Consider the following 19147-nt stretch of genomic DNA (forward strand, 5'->3'; position numbering starts at 1 on the left):
CTAAATTAGGATTGACGATGTCCAAAATAATGACAAATGAGTACGCACATTGATGCGACAGGATAAAATTGATCAAAATCATGATTGGATAGTATTGTCGACAAGACCAAATTCGAGAGCGAGATAAATGAAGAATGTAGAAGAATGACTCGATGCTCGCAAATGATAAAGACCAAGTACGAATCATAGGAGAAATGTTAATGCGACGCAAAAACCTAAAATGAGGCAATGCGCAAATGTTAAAGTATGACTCCGCAAGCGTTGACCATTTTTAGGTGTCTACACATACACATGGATATATGCAAACACGAAGCATACACACAAATAAATGTATTGTTAGATTCCTCTTACTGATTAGAATGATTTGTGTTCACCCTGTAGGATGGGAGGATCAAAGCTCCGATAACAATTGTAATGTCGCCTATTAGAACACTACCTGTTTCCTAATAGTTACATCATTTAACATCATTATGCCTTAAATTAGGTTATTGAGATTAGAAGTATATATAATGCAATAAATAACTAATAAAATTTAGGGTTCACCCTCACTTATTCCCTAATCTCAACGGAAGATGGTGGAATTATTGTGCTAGGGCGTTTGGAAATAGTCTACGAGCTCCCTCCCTCAAGGTTTCTTAGGAACATACGTTTATGCCCATCTTGCGACTCTCCCTCAAGGCTTCAAAAATATATTTCCTTATCTTAGGATTTACCCATCTAGTGACTGAATTACTTCGCTTTTGCCTACACAAACCAACCTATCCTCACAAAGGCATTAGTAGATGATTAAAGTCTAGACCATTAAAGTCTTTCATGTACTATGAATGTATATGAACTTAAGTATGTCTGACATAAGTATTGGAATCTATATTAATATTACTAATAAATTTTGCATAAGAACACTGCTAGATTTCATATGTTAAGCATACATATTGAGCACATCCCCATGCATACCACTAAGAACAAGGGTGTTATTACCTCTAACTTAATAACAATTCTGATCTGATTTGATCGATTGTGATGCCATTGGATGCTTTTGATTCCTTTCCTTTATATCTCTCCATGTGAGGGAGAGGTTACACCTCTTAATCATGTATGCCCCTTGGCAAGAAACACACCCTTTACCCATTCGCACCCTTTGAAATGGTTTTGATATGATGTGATTAGATCGATGGTGACACTATTGGATGCTTTTGATTACTTTCCTTTATATCTCTCCATGTGAGGGAGAGGTTACACTTCTTCATCATGTATGCCCCTTGGCAAGAAACACACCCTTTCACCATTAGCACCCTTTGAAAGAGTGCAACTCTTCATTATTTCTGCCCATTGAAAGGGACACAACCTTTCACAATCATATTTGCACTTTTTATTTAAATCTAATATGCACTTCTCATTCCCAAATTATCCTCCATTTCAAATGAGTTCTCTTCTTCCCTTATACTTAATATTTGGGGGAGTCACAACTTATCATTTCATGTCTTTTGACAATTCATTAACTTTTATCAAATTTTAATTATGTTTAATTATATTTTTTTTATATTTTAATTCAATTTTAATTTTATTCTTTTGCATTTTAATTTAATTATTATTATTAAATTATATTCCAAAGTGGAAAAATTACATAATAATCAAACATATGAAATGTAAGATTTTTAATGCCACAATGTGAATTTGGGTAAATATTAAAGAGACAATGTAGGCTTTTAAGTACCTTTCCCTCGCTCCCTCTTCTTTCCCCTCTTTTTGTTAGTCTAGGTTTGTAATAAATTATTTTTCATCTATTTAAGCTATTTAACAACCTAATGATGGAATCATGGAGTGTGATCCAAAACTTTGATGCTGAAAAAATCAAATATTTGAATCTATAAATATCAGCAACAACCTCATGGATTGAAAATAAAAAAATATTAATTCATAAATTACTTCAAAATTTGCCTTGTACACAAACAACTATTCATTATCAGAAATAGCTTAAGGCTTAAATATTCTAATAAAATCACTATAGGTATTTTTATGGTAAGTTGTCCAAGATGTAATGCTTTATAATCATTTGAACAATATGTTATAAAATATCGATATTGACGTAACATCAATCTAATTTACTAAAATAAAGGTGTATTTCATTTTTTTTAGCATTATAATACTCTTCATTTTCTAATACATTTAGGTGAAAAAATGAATGAAATTCTAACTATAGATGAAGGAAATGGTAAACTAAATCATAGATTTAGCTTCTTCCAACATCAAACAATAGAGTACCTACCATAGAAACACAACATGCAAATGAAATAACTAACTAACTAACACACACACACACACACATGCATTTCAATGGATTTCTGACTCCATTGTCCTCTTATCTAACAAGATCTTGTGTTCAATAATGGACGCTCTCAGAAGCACACACATAAGAGGCTATGAAGAACGAAGATTAGAAGCAAAGATGGTTGAAGTTTTGTAAGATGGATGGAAAATGAACTAAAAACAACACTATGACAATGCAATTGCAAAGCAAAGATGAAAGATGCCAAGTATGCAAGAACACGAGAGATTGAAAGATGCAAATGATGGATGCCTAGAAATGGGAGGAAGCAATGTATTTATAGATGTCCTCTATGATGGATTCAATATCAGAGTGAATGTGGGATAAAAGATTGGTTTGTAGGTGTTTTGTCCCACATGCATTAGGTAGATGAAATTGATAAGAGTGGGATATGATAAATAGAGGATGAAATAGATATGAAAGAGGTTAGAAAATGAATATAATGAAATATATGGAAAAATAGATTTAATGAAGAATAACATTATATATATATTATTTATTGGATTTAATGAATTAATGATATGATATGAACATTATAATATAATGAAGAATTTAATGAAATAATTAGGAATGAATATTATAAGATAATGGATAATAAGAATATTATATAATAAGGATCCACCTGATGATGGAGGAAGAATTAAGATTAATTAAGAAGACATTTTAATGAATTTTTTTATGTGTCGACACTAACAAGAACACAACATACAATTGTCAAAATTCACATGAGAAATTTCTTTCTTAGTATGACTCATGCGTTGTGAGGATCAAAATGTTTGACTCTTTTCTTTTGAAAGATGTCTCATCTTCATCGACATTTGAATAAAAACTTTTGTTGTTGTTATGGATGCATAATCAAATTAAGGATAACCCAACCATGTAGCCTAATATAAATATTCCTGAAAATTACACAACAAAATTTAAACACTAACATAATATTCATATCACACAAGTATATGAAACATTATCTTATTTACTCATAGTTTGAGATTATGTGAACAAATTTTGTTGCTCATTTTTACAATTATAATTAAACCTTAGTCTTGAATCATAATCAAGTATAAGCACAAACATGTGACCCCTCAAAAAAAAAATATGTTGATCTTCTATTTGATACTCTCTATGATCTTCTACATTCTTGTTCATCTAATTTCCTTAATTGCTTTTTTTTTGGGGTTGCTACCTCCTCTCAATGTTGAAATTTTGATCTTTTATAGAGGAATTTGATGTAGTATTTTTGTACTAACAAATTATTAGTACATTTCCCTATGCACACGAGATGATGATCATGACTGGAATGCATAAATGTTTTTCTAGATGAATGCGACGAGATGCACAATTTTGATGTTTCTTTTGGCCTTAACCATGAACCTTCATGAGATCAATAATTTTACATATTAAAAAATATTAGTCAACATGAGATTCAAATGTTGCTTAACTCAAAGGCCTTTCTTTGTATGTGTAACAAGTCACATCACACCAATGAACAATAAAAACTTATGTAAAGATATTGTCATGGACTCTTGTGAAGAATTGATATCAATTTGAAGGCAATATGATTAATTTGCAATGCCATAATAGAATTTTTATCTATTGGACTTCATATTCTAAATTGAAATTATGATAAGAAAAACATTTCTTTGAAATACATAAAATAATTACAACAATTAAAAAACTTACAAAAAGAAAACAAATACAAAACAAATGTTTTTGGTTGATGCACGATTGCTTTTACACCTAGAATGGCCCCTACAATAGAAATCTCACGTATTTAAAAAGTGACACTTACTTTTCTTCAAGTATGTAAGCTAAAGAAAAAACCATAATAGTTCACTTCAACAACGAATATCCATGTAGATTTCTCAACAAATCTACCTTTTCATTTTACAAAATATTATATATATATATATTTTACAAAATATTATATATATATATATATATATATATATATATATATATATATATATATATATATATATATATATATATATATATATATATATATTTATATTCACTTATAATATCCAAAATCTCTTAAATTTTTTCATCTTATCATCTGTGCCATCTATTCACCTCTATGATTCCTTTTTATATTGCTCTATGGTATCCATACAAATCAACAACATTAAACATTGATGATATAGTGAATCTCTAGATAACTTAATTTCATATGCCTTACTTTAAGTAAAATCTTTACTATCTTGAGCGACACAAAGTTCCCCCTCTTCAATTTAATACATGCCTCTTGTAGAAATTCCTCTTTCCCTGAATACAACATCATTTCATCTCCATTTTCATACTCCTTGTCTCCCTTATTATATAGTCTTTCTTTTTATTTAGCATTTAATTTTTCTAACTATTTTATTATTTCTTCACACAATTCTTTCATATGATCTACAAAATAATTTGCATCAACACTAACTACTTTTAATATATTTATAGGAATTTGAAAATACATGATATGAAATAGTTATGCTTTTATTCATCAAATTACTATATGCTTTTTTTTCAAAGTCTTATATATTAGTTATGCTTTTCCATCATTGTTTGGGTGATATGTTGGACACTTTTAAATAAGTTTTGATATTCTTTCATATTTTCAAATTTGGTGTCCTTATCAAAGTGTGTTGGCAACCAATGTAATCTCACAATTTCTTTAAAAACTAACTCAACAATATGCAAAGCCTTAATTTTTTACTATATGTAATGGAATGTGTTACTTCTGAAAATATATCAACCATAAAAAAACATTGAACCATATCCTATTTTTTATTCTTGAAAATTCTAATGCAATATTCATGCTTATATGTCATCTCAAGATTTCTCTAGAAAATGATTGATATAATCCAACACATTAATTTCCACCTTTAGCTTATTGAAATATTGTACAAATTTGAACATATTCTTTCACATCCTTATATATGTTTTGTTGGAGCAAATGAGTTTTTACCATTTACCTATGCTTAAGTTTACTTAGCCATCCAACATTATTTATTAAGCATTTAATAATTAGTTGGTTGTCGGTTATATTTATTGGCTCTCTCCTCGCCTTTAAAAGCAAGGCTTTGTAGATTATTTAGCATATTAATCCAATTATTCATCTATCTAGTGAAATAGCATTTATCTTCTCTCGTATTGTGAAGGTGGTTGTTTAACAAATAATAATTCTCATTTACTAGCACTACAATTTGTCAACACCAAAATGACCAATGAATCATACACTATTTTGTTCTCAATCAAAATTTTGTTCATTGAACTCCTAAAAATGTGCAATTGATTTTTTCTAGACAATAAATCATTCTTAACCAATAATCCAACCACTTCAATCCATATTTTAAAGTTTTTGTGTCCCATGCTTCAACAACATCAATATCATTTATATATATTTATGTCATGTCGTAAATTTTATCCATTTATGATTTCACACTTAGTTTGGATCCACTTAGGTGGTTGTGCCTAATATGTACCTAATTTAGGTATGATTGTGCTCAATTTTGGGACCATTTCTAGTAACTTGGTACATTTCCCTACTCACAACCTTTGTTTTGGCCCAAACTACGAGGACTAGGGTGCCCAAGGTCCCTCTTGAAAAACTTCAACCCCAAATTTTGAATTGTAAATGTCAAATTTACAAGTAGAAAGAAATTGCTCCCTAATATTGACCTTCCCCAAAAATTAAATTTTTAAAGGTGTAAGTTGCATATATATACAACTCCCTCTCTCATTTCAAACTCCTATCTTCTAACTATCAACTCCAAGTCCTATCATGAGCATTTAATCAAGCATAATTGAGTATAGATCTGCACTCAAGGAGTCAAGCATTCAAGTCTCCATCTTTGTTTAAGAAATCATGATCAATTATGATGTGTTACTCGATAATGAAAGCATGCATTAAAATCTCTCAAGAAACATAAAGCCTTATGTGAGACTTCATGCAAATGGTTTCATATCTAAGGTAAGTTTTGTCAATTCAAGCATTTCCATTATTATTTCATCCTCCATCCTTATGAGGAAAAGATCTCTTTCCATTGATCATTGTTGTAGTGGAGGTGGGAACACCAATACAATGTTTGAGTTAGGCAAGATCTTATATAAAATACTTTCCACCATTTTCATTTGTGTAGGTTTAGATCCAACCACAAAGAGTGCTATAGGTTTGTAAAGTAGACAATAACAAACATTCCCAAATTTTGAACAAGCAAAAACACCTAGACTAGGGTGCCCTCCAACTATGTCTAAGACTTTTTGGCTGAATTTCAAAGAGATGGACCTACAAGACCTCTTGATCATGAATCATTTTTTTAAAATATTGTTTATTAGAAAAAATAAATTATTAAAAGTTATGTAAATTTTTTTTATCGTTTAATTCTATTTTTTTTTTTTTAAATTACATTTAGAATCTAGAGACAAAATCTCACAAATCACTAGTTCGCATCATCTTCAAATTTCCGTTTAGGTGTTAGAAATGGAAAAAGTCAGCTCAAAATAATTTTAGGCTTTGGAATGCATAATAATGTATGGTAACTATTGCTTCCTAACCATTGAGACAATGCAAGTGTATGGTCGCTAAAGTTCTATCAACTTCTGCTTCCAATAGGTATCAATCAACACCTCAAGGGCATTGGCATGGACATACTTAAAACTTAGGATTGTAATTCTCATTGTTGGTCACAACATTCTTATCCACCTCTTGAGATTCACATGCTTCTCAACCACCTCAATATAGAGCCTATGATCATAGTGCTCATGGTTGGTCTCAATATTCCCACTCATTCTTAGTTTCTTCTTAGACTTATAACAATGTGCTTCAGTTAGCCATATAGCATAAATTCCCCCACCTTTCTTTGGCTATTTCTCCCACCAAGAATAATAAACACTTTTTGATCTTTGTTCAATCTCTTGTTCCTCTCGAGCTTCCTATGAAGCTATGTACTCCAAAGGAATGCATGTTTTTTAAGGATTGGTGATGGCTGCCTTATGGCCACTTCAATCACATTCATTTGAAGAGGGTGTATTCTCATCTTCTTCCTAATTGGCCTCTCACTCCACAGCTAAATTATAAATGGAAATGCAAATTTATCTCTAAGTTCTAGAACAAGTTGAGTGCCCAAGTTTGGAAATCTATAGCTGATTTTGATACCTAAGTGTTGGCTTGAAAAATAATACACTTCAAACTCGCTGGTGGTGATAGGTTGAAATGTGTTATGGTTCAACCAACAAGCTGCCCATTTTGCCAATGTACAAAGAGTGTGAAACACATATTTTTGGATTGTTTACATGTCAAAAACCAATGGTTCATTGTATTTAATTTTTTTTTTGCAATTTTTAATCATGAACTTAATTGGAAGTAAGTTATTTTAGGCTTTGGAAAGCATAATAATGTGGTTGCATATTCTATCTCACATCTAGCTTAGTAGATGCACTATTGTTTTTTCTAACAATTGTCACCATGAAATTGGCATTTTGAGGCTTTACTCTAACATACTCCTTCAGGTGGCTTTTCTTTTTTCGCAATCTCAAAAGCTATGCAAGAAGAATACTATGATTATGGAGCAACTTCAACAAATCAAGGAACACGTTTTCAATGTAATATGTAATACAATGCATGAAGGTTACAATACCTACTGTTGTCCATGATATTAATAGTTGTGTTTAAATCAGCTTTGTAATTAGTGCTTTCTTTGTAAATATGTATCCCAGTGCATGAGAGTTATAATACCTACAATACCTACTGTTGTCCACAATATTAATAGTTGTGTTTAAATCAATTTTGTAATTAGTGCGTTCTTTGTAAATTTGTCCACTATATTAATAGTTGTGTTTAAATCAGCTTTGTCATTAGTGCTTTCTTTGTAAATATGTATTCCAGTGCAGGAAGATTATAAACTTCTATTACTAAATTAGTGCTTTCTTTGTAAATATGTATTATAATACCTACAATACCTACTGTTGGTTGCATTTAAATCAACTTTGTAATTAGTGCTTTCTTTGTAAATATGTATTCCAGTGAAAGTTATAATACCTACAATATCTATTGTTGTCCATGATATTAATAGTTCATATCTTGTCCATGATATTAATAGTTGTGTTTAAATCAGCATTGTAATTAGTGCTTTCTTGGTAAATATGCATTCCAATGCATGAAGATTATAAACTTCTATTACTAAATCCACAACTCTTATTATATAACTTTGTTTATTTTCTAATTATTCTCTTCAAATTTTAAACACATTATATAACTAAATCCATAACTCTTACTAGATAGAGACTTTCGAGGCAGCTGGACACTGATGGACACCTGAAGATATGGAAAGAGGAGCAGGTGAAAGACTTGAAGTCTGCTCAAGAGAAAACAAGAAGTTGTTTATTTCATGGATGGGGACGGACAGAAAAGATAACAGTGACTTGATTTAATCATAGAGAGCACAAAGTTTTATTTGTTCATTGACAGTAAATTTACTATCTATTTGCTGGATGGTCTTGTATTGCTGGCTGCGTGAAATCACTTCTATAGGCAGCAACATGTCCTCTGCTTAACTTGCTCTGATTGATGCAAAACAGATATATTTTTTGCTATTTTCTTAATCCAATATATAAAAGAAAAAACTTTATTATTTTTCTAATTATTCTCTTCAAATGTTAAAGACATTATATAAATTTCAACACAGTCAACTCTAATATTTTTAATACTTGATAATTTTTTATACAAAATATTAAAATCTAGGGCTTAAAAGTGATGTTTATGGATCCCCATTGCGAATCTGACATCCAATTTATGAACAGTAAAACATACTTAGAAAAGGAATATTGGGAACAAAAAGTCAAGACAGACGTGAATTACAAGACAACCAAATTGTCTCATTGTGCGTTATAACATACATACCTTACAGTCAATAAGTCTAGCCTTGGAAGCCACAAAAAGAGTCGATCCAAAAACTAAGCAACAAAATACGCAAAAAATCAATCCATGATTGCTCGAAAACAAAACTACCTACAAATTGACGCAACTGACTATCATAAACAATTGCAGGAATTGAAAACCATAAACACTCATAAACACTCTTTTCACTGGCATAAAGATAACTACATTTAAATAAATGCTTCTTTACAAATAATCTGAATAACCAAAGAAGACGGGGCACCATCTTGTGCAGAACTATTTTATATAGTATTCAAAAGAAGCAAGTAGCAGAAGACATTAGATTAAGCCTTGGTGGCTTTAGGGAGCTCTACATCGGGTCTGTAATCCTCAGGGATGAATCTCCCCCAGTACCAGTGTGACTTCCATGCAAGGGGCATCTCTTCGATTGGTATACCCTTGGTCTCTGGCAGCAAAAAGTGAACGAAAGCACTCATCACCAGAACCCATCCAGCAAAGAAAAGGAACAATCCAAACTTGAAATGGCAGAGCATGGGTAAAAAGGCTTGGGCAATGACAAAGGTGAAGAGCAGGTTCACAGAGACATTGATACTCTGCCCTGCAGATCGGATTTCCAAGGGAAAGATTTCACTTGGAACCAACCATCCAAGAGGCCCCCATGACCATGCAAAAGCTGCAACATAAATACATATCAAAATCACCACAACTATGGCAATTCCCTTGCCGAGGCTTCCTTCCCCATTGGATCCAAATTCCTTTCCAAGAATGATTGCAATGATAATCTGCACAAAAAAGATTCATCCAATTTGTAAAAATCTCAATTGAGAAATTAAGAAGCAATAATCAAATTCCTTTCCAAGAATGCTGCACAAAAAAGATTCATCCCAATTTGTAAAAATCTCAATTGAGAAATTAAGAAACAATAATCTTTAAAAAAGAGGACTGACAAAGAATCTCAGAACAAATTTATCCCCCAAAAAGAAAATCTTCTATGTAAAAATGACCAGAGAATTTCAGAGAACTTTTGAGAAACTTGAAAATTGTGTACTTATCTTTGTATTAAATTCCGGAGATCTAGAAATGGTGTAAAAAACCAAGCAATAAATCTTTTGGAAACCCCTAAACTTAGAAATTATAAGAACCCAGAAAATCTTTTTAAAACTGAAAGAAAATCTTTAATTATGGCGCAAACACACAGTTTGCCAGTTAATCCTAAATTCACCAAATAAACACTAAGCAAATTGGCGCAAACACACAGTTTCCCAGTTAATCCTAAATTCACCAAATAAACACTAAGCAAATTAAAATCCTAAATTCACTAAATAGAAATTGAGCAAATTAATTACATAAACAAATTAATCCGAAATTAATTACATTACCTGAGAAATAAACATCTGAACTCCTCCCTCCATGAATAGAAATTTCCTCCCAACCTTGTCAACGCTAAAAATGGAAACTAAGGTAGCAAGCACATTGACAAGACCAGTTATGACAGCAGAAAGCAAAGAAGCATTGCTAGCGAAGCCGATGGTTTTAAAGAGAACAGGGGCATAAAACATGATAACATTAATCCCTGTGAGCTGTTGGAAAAAGGGAATGGCTATGGCCATGACCAGATGAGGCCTGTATTGCCTCTGCAATATATTCCTGAATGGATGTTTCACGGCCTTAGAAGCTTCGCTGGCCTCCACCAAGTCATTATATTCAGCTTCAATCTCGTGGGTTCCTCGGATCTTCTGTAACATGTTTCTGGCCTTGTCATGATGCCCTCTTTCGATCATACTATTAGGGGTGTCTGGCAAACCCAATGCCCCCACTGTCATTATACCTGCAGGAACTGCCGCCAGAGCCAAAGATACCCGCCAACCCCATCCACCATGGATCTTCTGTGTGCCGTAATTTATCAAATTGGCTGCGAGTATACCGATCGTAACCATCAACTGGAAGCACATGTTCAGCCCTCCTCTCAGTCTTGGAGGCGCCATTTCAGACAGATACAGGGGAACGGCCTGCATTCACACAAAACGTAACAGATTAGCGACTCAAATTTCTTCCCATATTCGAAACATGTATAGAATCATGACCTAATAGATTGGAAGACAGTCCCATGCTATTAGACATTGCACATTGCATGAGATCAATAAGTTCGTAGAATGATACTGCGCACAATTTTTTGATCAATCAGAGCATTCCACAATATAAATATTAAATTAATACAATCAAACATACGCACAAGCTACTATCTACCACATCAAAAGCTTAAATCGATACAATTGGGCATTCATTGTCTAGGAGGAAACAAACAGGCTAGAATGGAAAGGATGAAAATATGCCCTAGATCAAAAATCTTAAATCAGTACAATTGAACATAGCAAAGGATGAGGATGAAAAACACAAACTTAAAGATACAAGTGGTAAAATAACATGCTAGAAGATGAAAATCCTATACCAGGATGAAACAGCAAATGGGCACAGTAAATTATGAAAATACAGAGTTATGTAGAAACAAACAGGCTAGAATGGAAAGGATGAAAATATGTCCTAGATCAAAAATCTTAAATATACAATTGAACATAGCAGAGGATGAGATGAAATACACATACTTAAAGATACAAGTAGCGAAATAGACATGCTAGAAGATGAAATTTCTATACCCAGATGAAAAAGCAAATGGGCACAGTAAATGAAAATACAGAGTTCTGTAACAGTCACACAATCAAAATACAGAGTTCTGTAACAGTCACACAATCAAAATAATACCGAAAATCAAAGCAATTGGAGATTATCAAAACAATTGAGGAGATGCATCAAGCAGGATTGAGCAAAAACTAACCTGATTAGCAAAGCCGACTCCAACACCCAGCAAGATGCGACCGATGATAAGCATGGCCACATCTTTTGCGGCACCATTAATGGCGGCTCCAATTAAGAAAGAAACTCCCCCAAAAAGCATAGACGGCTTCCGTCCAAACATTCTTGTAACAGCCGAAGCAAAAAACGATGCGATCAAACCAGCTATATACAAAGAGGAGGTGAAAGTCGTGAGCAACTGACTGTCAAATTTACAGTACTGGTTCTGGTGGGCTTCTTTCATTTTTCTGAAAACTTTTGGAAAAAACTTCTTCAAGAAAGGATCCATAGATGTTACTCCTCCTGCAAATCACTCACCACAAGAAAAAAAAATTAGTTTCCCTTATGGGTTTCAAGATCTTGTAAACATAATCCCATGTAAAACACCATTTCTTACCAGAAACTCCAATATCATAGCCGAAGATGAGACCTCCTGTAGCCGAAACTATACATGTAATCAAAACGAAAGTGGTCATCTTTGCTTTGTAATTCTGGCCTTGAGCCCCTGTTGGGGCAACAAATCCTCCTGCCATGCCGAATTGATCAACACAATAGCGTTCCTTTCCTTACAACTTAATCTATTCCTCTGTGCTCTGTTCTGGCCCAGACGAAATACTTCCACTGCAATGAATTTATGGCTCAATGTTTTCTATTTTTATAGCATGCAATCAAATAAAAGCTCTCTAAAGTGGCGTTGCGTAATTCAGCTTTTTTTAATAAATTTTACCTTATCCACACATTAACAACTTGTAAGAATCCTCCATTCACGGATTAGATAATCCAGTAACCTCAGTAAAACTAGCTGTACACAGCTCTGAAGTGTAGGTGCATGTGGGAAGGGTACAATATACCGCTAACTTCGTATTATCTGATCTTATTTTATTTTCCTAAATCTGGTCTTATAACTTCTGCCAACTTGGAATTTCATATCCTAAACTAATTTACACTTATTGTTCTATTTTTATATTGGGTCTACAACTTGACTTCATTCTAAGACTAGGGACATATGGTTAAGTGTGAACTGAATTGGGGGTTTCCCCAAAGTGACCGTTTGCATGGACAGATAATTACTATACACGCAATCTTTGGTTTCCAAGACAAATAGTTATGTTTTGCTTCGCATTTTAGATAGAGCTAAGGGGAAGAAGATTCTTTCAACTGTAATAGATAATGGCTTATTAGTTGTCCGTGTTAAGTTTAGTGGCCACTATGTGGATATCATTTTTTAAACATTCCACGTTTTGCTGGAATCGTTTGACTTCCAAAATAACATTGATTAACTTTAATTTTATATTTTAATATTTAAAATTTTCATTTAAAAAAATTAAATTTGATTAGGCTTAAAGGGAGAAGAATCTAAGCTCACAATTTTTTTTCAATAGTTTTTAAGAAAATAAAATAAAGAAAATGAAATGACTTAAAAAGTTATGTCTAGTTTAGTTTTAGTATATTTATTTAAAATGAAATAATTTATAATGAATGGTGATTATAAAGAGAGTATTTATTATTTTTCAAAATAAAAAAATTATTATTAAAAATAGAAAATAAAAAGATTTTTTTTTAAAGTAATAGTTAAATAAAATAAAAATAAAATAAAAAAAGATTTAATTCAATAAAATAATTTTAAATAAATTTATTAGAATAATTATAATTAATAAAAACAATAAAACAAAAACTTATTATTATTTACTATTTTTTCATAATTTTCAAATAAATATTTGAGGTTTGAAAAGGCTATATGAACTCCAATCTATTTAAAAATATTAAAAAATATTTTATTTGAGTTGATATGAAGAAATAAAATATTATTAAAGACCACGTAATATACAAGTAGTGCAATATTTTCCACATACATATGGAATAAACTAGTCCTTAAAAGCCCACTTAATAGGCATGTACAACGATTTAAAATAATTAAATAGTCTAATAAGTCAAATTGTGTAAATAAAATATTATTGAGAAGGCACTCTTGACATAATAAAAGCACAAATGATTGAAAAATAAAATATTCTAAAATAAATCAAATCCCTCAAGAATTAAAATTCGATATAAAATTTATTGAACTTCAATTTGAATTTCATTATTAATTCTCTAACCAATAAATTTCAACCAAGTAAAAGGTTTTTGTTTTTAATTCCGTCTCGCTGTAATTTTTCGTTGGTCTCTTTCTTAAGATGTATGCTTTTTAAACTTATTAGATATATTACTATAAATATTTTTAATATATTTATAAAAGAAATTTAATAATTATTTAATTTTTTTTTATTCTATTTATATTGTTTAATTTATTTTTATCTGAAGAATTATTTTTTATTTACATAATATTTATTGTATATATTATTTAAGAGCTATTTTATTTGATCTTATCTAAATTGTTTAATTTTTATTTTTATATAAGAGTTTTAATTGTATTTTATTTTAGAATTATTTAAAAACAATTTTAGTTTTATACTTCAAAGTTATTTTATAGTTGCATTCTAGCTTTTATTTATATGATCACGACATGATGTTGCATATCTTGCTATAATTGTAGTTAATTAATTAAAATTATATTTTAATTATGGACTTATGTGAACATGTAAATTTAATGAAGTTAATTAAGACAAAACTTAGGTGCCTTAAAATAGAAATAAGATGGATTACAGTTGTATATCTTGAAATCGTTTAGATTTTTTTTTGCTTGATGTGACATTGCACTAGATTTACAACTAAGAGTATAATATTGAATTTTCGACCAAAGTGCATGGAGAACTAATATCAAGGAAGCTAAGTCTTGGGGATGCAATCAAGGAAGCAATATTGTCCTAATTTCCATAGTTTTTTCTAAGAATAATTTAATATTTGTATCGATACAGTTTGTTCTCTTGGTGATATCTAATGTAAGAAAAATAGTGGCGGTGTTAAGGAGCATTGTGGAGCTTTGTATGCAAGAGTTTAAGTTCAAGACCTCCTCAACCTTAGTCAAGCTCCAACGCTATATTAATAGTATAGTAAAATAGACAACTTAGCAATATATGTTATGTGAAATGTAATTCAATCTTAAGAAATGTATTTAAATGACCTCAAATAGAACCCATGGGATTAGTATATCAAGGCACATATCTTATTTTCTTCTCTTAGTTGAATTTTCTCAGTGTTCTTCTAATTTGAATGTCTAGATCTTACAATAAGATGGATATCTCTTGCTCTTGGTTTTATATATTAAGGATCTCTTAATCCTCAACCGTGGTACTGGAAACTATCCTACATGATAATTTCTTGATGAGATAAGAGTAAGATTCATTGGTCTACATCTTGGATTAACATTACATAGTTAGAGTATGCACTTTTTTGGTCTCATAGTTCCATATGATTAATATAAACCTATATTTTGACTCTCATTCTCTCTAGAGTTAAACTTGGGGCAAAGTGTTCTTCACCATTGGTTGATGTTACTTGGTATTAACAACATGTTGGCAATATTATTTAGCTACCTCACAATAGGTCTAATATTTTATATTTCATTCGAATGGTCTTTAGGTTTATGTAGTAATCTCATTAACTATACTAGAAGGCAATAAAGTGGATCCTTTATTACAAAAAAGACACTCATAATTTTGGAATTCATTATCTGTTAGCCATTGATATTGACTTGGTGGGTATTTCAAGTGTACTTCTAGTTACAATGCATACTTAATTTGGTCTTGTATGTGTAAAGCGGAAAAATCAAACCCTAGTCGTTCTCCCCTCCCCAACTCCAAGGAGAGAGAAGGGAGAGTCACTAGGGTTGATGGTTTTCACTTAGGGGAGACTTTACATTCAAAAGAGGGGTTGAAACCCACAAGATCCAATCCCACGCAATGCAAGATTGGATTCTATATGAGTTTCAAGGGTTAAGACATCAAGGATACCCTCTTTTGTAAAAAATGTAGATAGAAAGATTGAACTAGGAATGCATAGAAAGTGAGAAAGATTCGCTTATAAACTGAGATAGGGATATAGGATGAAGCTGCGGACCTGGAATTAGCAGTAAAATGTCAAGACGACGCTGTCCTGCAAATTTGAGCAAAAGTTGATGGGACGATGGCGCCCGGCGTGCACACGGTCCTCCGAAAAATCCACGAAACGAAGGGGGATCTATTCGTCTCTGCACAAGGATTCCAGATCTTCAATTTCAGCCGCGTACCTGCAACCTACACACAGAAAAGCGAAGACGATTGGGGGGTTAGGGATTAGGGGTTTGCCCTTAGGTCAAACCCCGGTTTTGGAATTAACCAAGAAATGAGAAATGCTGTAAATGTAATGTAAAACAAGTACTAATACCTTGTTGTAAGGATGTTTGTATCCTTATATGCGAAGGTATAGATGTTGTTGTTTGTTGTATGTTGTATGTTGTAGCATGTAATGTGTTGTAAGTGATCTCCTCTTCAATGGTTGAATCCTTGTCTTGAATGCAACACTTAGCCTTGAATGGAGACTTAGAATGATCAATTGCTTGAAGGAATGCTTGAATGCTTGAATATCGTTTCCACGCCTTGTACACATATGTCCTTCCTCTTTTTCGACCTCCTCAAATGGGAGAGGAAATGTAGTTTATATACTTGCCAATTAGGGTTAAAAGACTGATTTTCCCGACCTTAGGCCGACCAGGAAATGTTATTTTCCAATTTGCAAACAAAAAGGCCCGAAGTCCCATAGGAGACCGGGCCCAAAATAGGGCCAGGGACCGGGGCGCTGGGCGCCATGGTCCTGGGGGACCAGGGCGCTGGGCGCCATGGTCTTGGGGGACCAGGGCACTGGGCGCTCTGGTCCCACCTCCCGGGACAACAGGGTGCAAGGAGGATCAGGCAGGGTGCTGGAAAAATGCAGTTTTTGATGTCATGAGCAAGTTTCGGGGTCTCCATTCAGGTTCAGTGTTGCGTCACCATCGTGAAGACCCAAATGCAGTTGAAATTGCAAGTGTCGCAATTTTAGGACGCTACAGTATGTTAGTTGAGAAAGAAGCAAAAGTTTATTTATCTTTCTTCCCTTGAGCTTCAACATGTTCTCACCAAGTTTGGCATTTAGTCTCATAAGTCATCTATCATATTTTTGTGACAATCAGAGTGTTATCCTAATCTCTCAAAAATCGATCCATCATCAGTATGCATTAAGTCCTACATGCACTACATTAGGGAGCTCATTCATGAAAAATTATTAACTATTAAGTTTGTAGTCAATATCTTCACCTACAAAATATGTCAAAAAGTTTCTTCATTTACAAGCTTAGTTCCAAGGAGGCATACATGACTTTGTATCTTAGGAGATAGATGATCCCCCCTCCTCTCTCTCCCCCCTATTGAGGACATCCTCTCTTTGGACATATATATATGTACATGGATTGTTTCTCATCAAGATTCATTTGATGGAACCCATTTTCACCCACCTTAGTTGTACTTAAGGGGTTGATTTTTATTTATCTTCTTGCTCTTGACAATCTAAAATTTGCTTGCATCCTCACATTCAGTGTTGCTAGACTCTTTTGCCAAAATGAGTCTCCGAGTAGTTTTCTTGTAAGTTTTTGTTACCTTAGGAACAGTAACACTCTTTGCTTTCTTACTCTGTGAAGCTACAGATGCTCTGGTGTTAGGTCGCTTTGCTGGTGGAGTCGGTGAGGCCTTTGATGAATCCAGTTTCTTTCTTTTCAACACTTTTCCCTTAGGCAATTCGGTGCTCAATATTATAGCTGTCTCTTGGGCTTTAGATTCCTCTTCGGTAATGGCTAAAGTGGCTTTGACAGGTGTGGAGGAAGAATCTTCTTCGAATTTCTCCAATAATGCCTCTATCATCTTTGTTGCCTTTCTTGTAGCTTTGGGTACTACAATGCTCATCTTTACTTTTTCCTTTACTTCTTCATAGGTTCCATACCTCAGCTCAGTAGCATGCCTTGGTAATGTAAGAAATGCATCAATTTACTGTTGTGTGATGTCAAAATCAATCTCCTAACCCATCGGTGACAAAGATTGAGTTCTCGGTTCCACAACATTCACATAACAGTAATCAGTGTCTACTTCAAAACATATGTCATCTTTGTATTTCTCCACTAGCTGGGGTGGAATTCTATGCCTGTTATGCATTTTCTCTTGGAACTTACTGAAGTAATCATCCATAATATCATTGAAATTATCACCTAACTTCTTAATGAAGTTATTGATCTGATGGGTGATTGGTCGGTGTAGTTCCCAAACAACTTTACCGACTTGACAGGTTTCCTGTATTCACCGACTTGACAGGTTTCCTGTATAGTGCTCCAAAAGACTTTGATAGAATTTCAAACTTACTAATACATCTTTAACTATGCATGTTTTGAATTAAGTACATAATAGAATAAGAACTGTTAAGATTTATCCTTGAGAGAATGCAGTCCCTTCACACCTTTACCAATTAATTTGGAATAGGTGCACCTAACTCGGTAGGTAAGGTGCTTTCTTCATTTGACACAATTTCCTTCTTTTTCCAAATCATCTGTAATTTGTCTTTTATTTCCTTAGTGTCTTTTCTAGGTTGATCTCTGCAATCTCCAGCCAAGTGTCCAACTTTGTGACAATGAAAACATGCCATACCAGGATTTCTCCATGATCTTCAGTTGTTCATCCCAAACTTATAAAGCAGTTGGCACTTATATGTCCATATCTTCCACAACATTCACACCATATCCTTGTATTGTAATCCCATGGTACTCCAGAATACTATCGGTAAGGATCTATGTGAGTTCGGTAACCTCTAGTATTTTCTCGGTGTGTAGACCACATATAGTTCTTTTGCTTAAACCAACACTTCTCGATACTGTGTCCATATCTATTACAGTTTTTACAAAACCCTTTGAATTTTGCCTTCTGATAATTGTTAACAGACTTTGCCCTACATTGATTAGATGTGTGACCATATTTATTGCAATTGTGATAATAACCATTGGACTTAGTGACATTCGGTTGCTTACCTTTTCTGATTTGGCACATGTTGGCAGTGTGACCTTGATTTCCACAGTAGTTGCAAATCTACTTCTTTCTTTTGATGTTCTTCTTGATTCCATCTTGCTTTGATGATTCTCCTCTCTTGGTAGTATGAATTCC

General features: G+C 32.8%; 1 protein-coding gene across 1 annotated transcript; it reads right to left on the reverse strand.

Moving 5' to 3' along the window:
• Positions 1–9388: 9388 nt before the first annotated feature.
• On the reverse strand, positions 9389–12796 carry LOC131045984 (sugar transport protein MST6). Its single transcript, XM_057979615.2, has 4 exons — positions 12454–12796; positions 12040–12359; positions 10586–11215; positions 9389–9988 (listed from the first exon to the last, which is right to left on the reverse strand). Exons 1-4 carry the CDS (start codon positions 12587–12589, stop codon positions 9530–9532), a joined length of 1545 nt encoding a protein of 514 aa, XP_057835598.1. The 5' UTR covers positions 12590–12796; the 3' UTR covers positions 9389–9529.
• Between the last annotated feature and the right edge of the window lie 6351 nt (positions 12797–19147).

The sequence above is a fragment of the Cryptomeria japonica genome, chromosome 6, assembly GCF_030272615.1.
Source record: "Cryptomeria japonica chromosome 6, Sugi_1.0, whole genome shotgun sequence".
Lineage (NCBI taxonomy): Eukaryota > Viridiplantae > Streptophyta > Pinopsida > Cupressales > Cupressaceae > Cryptomeria > Cryptomeria japonica.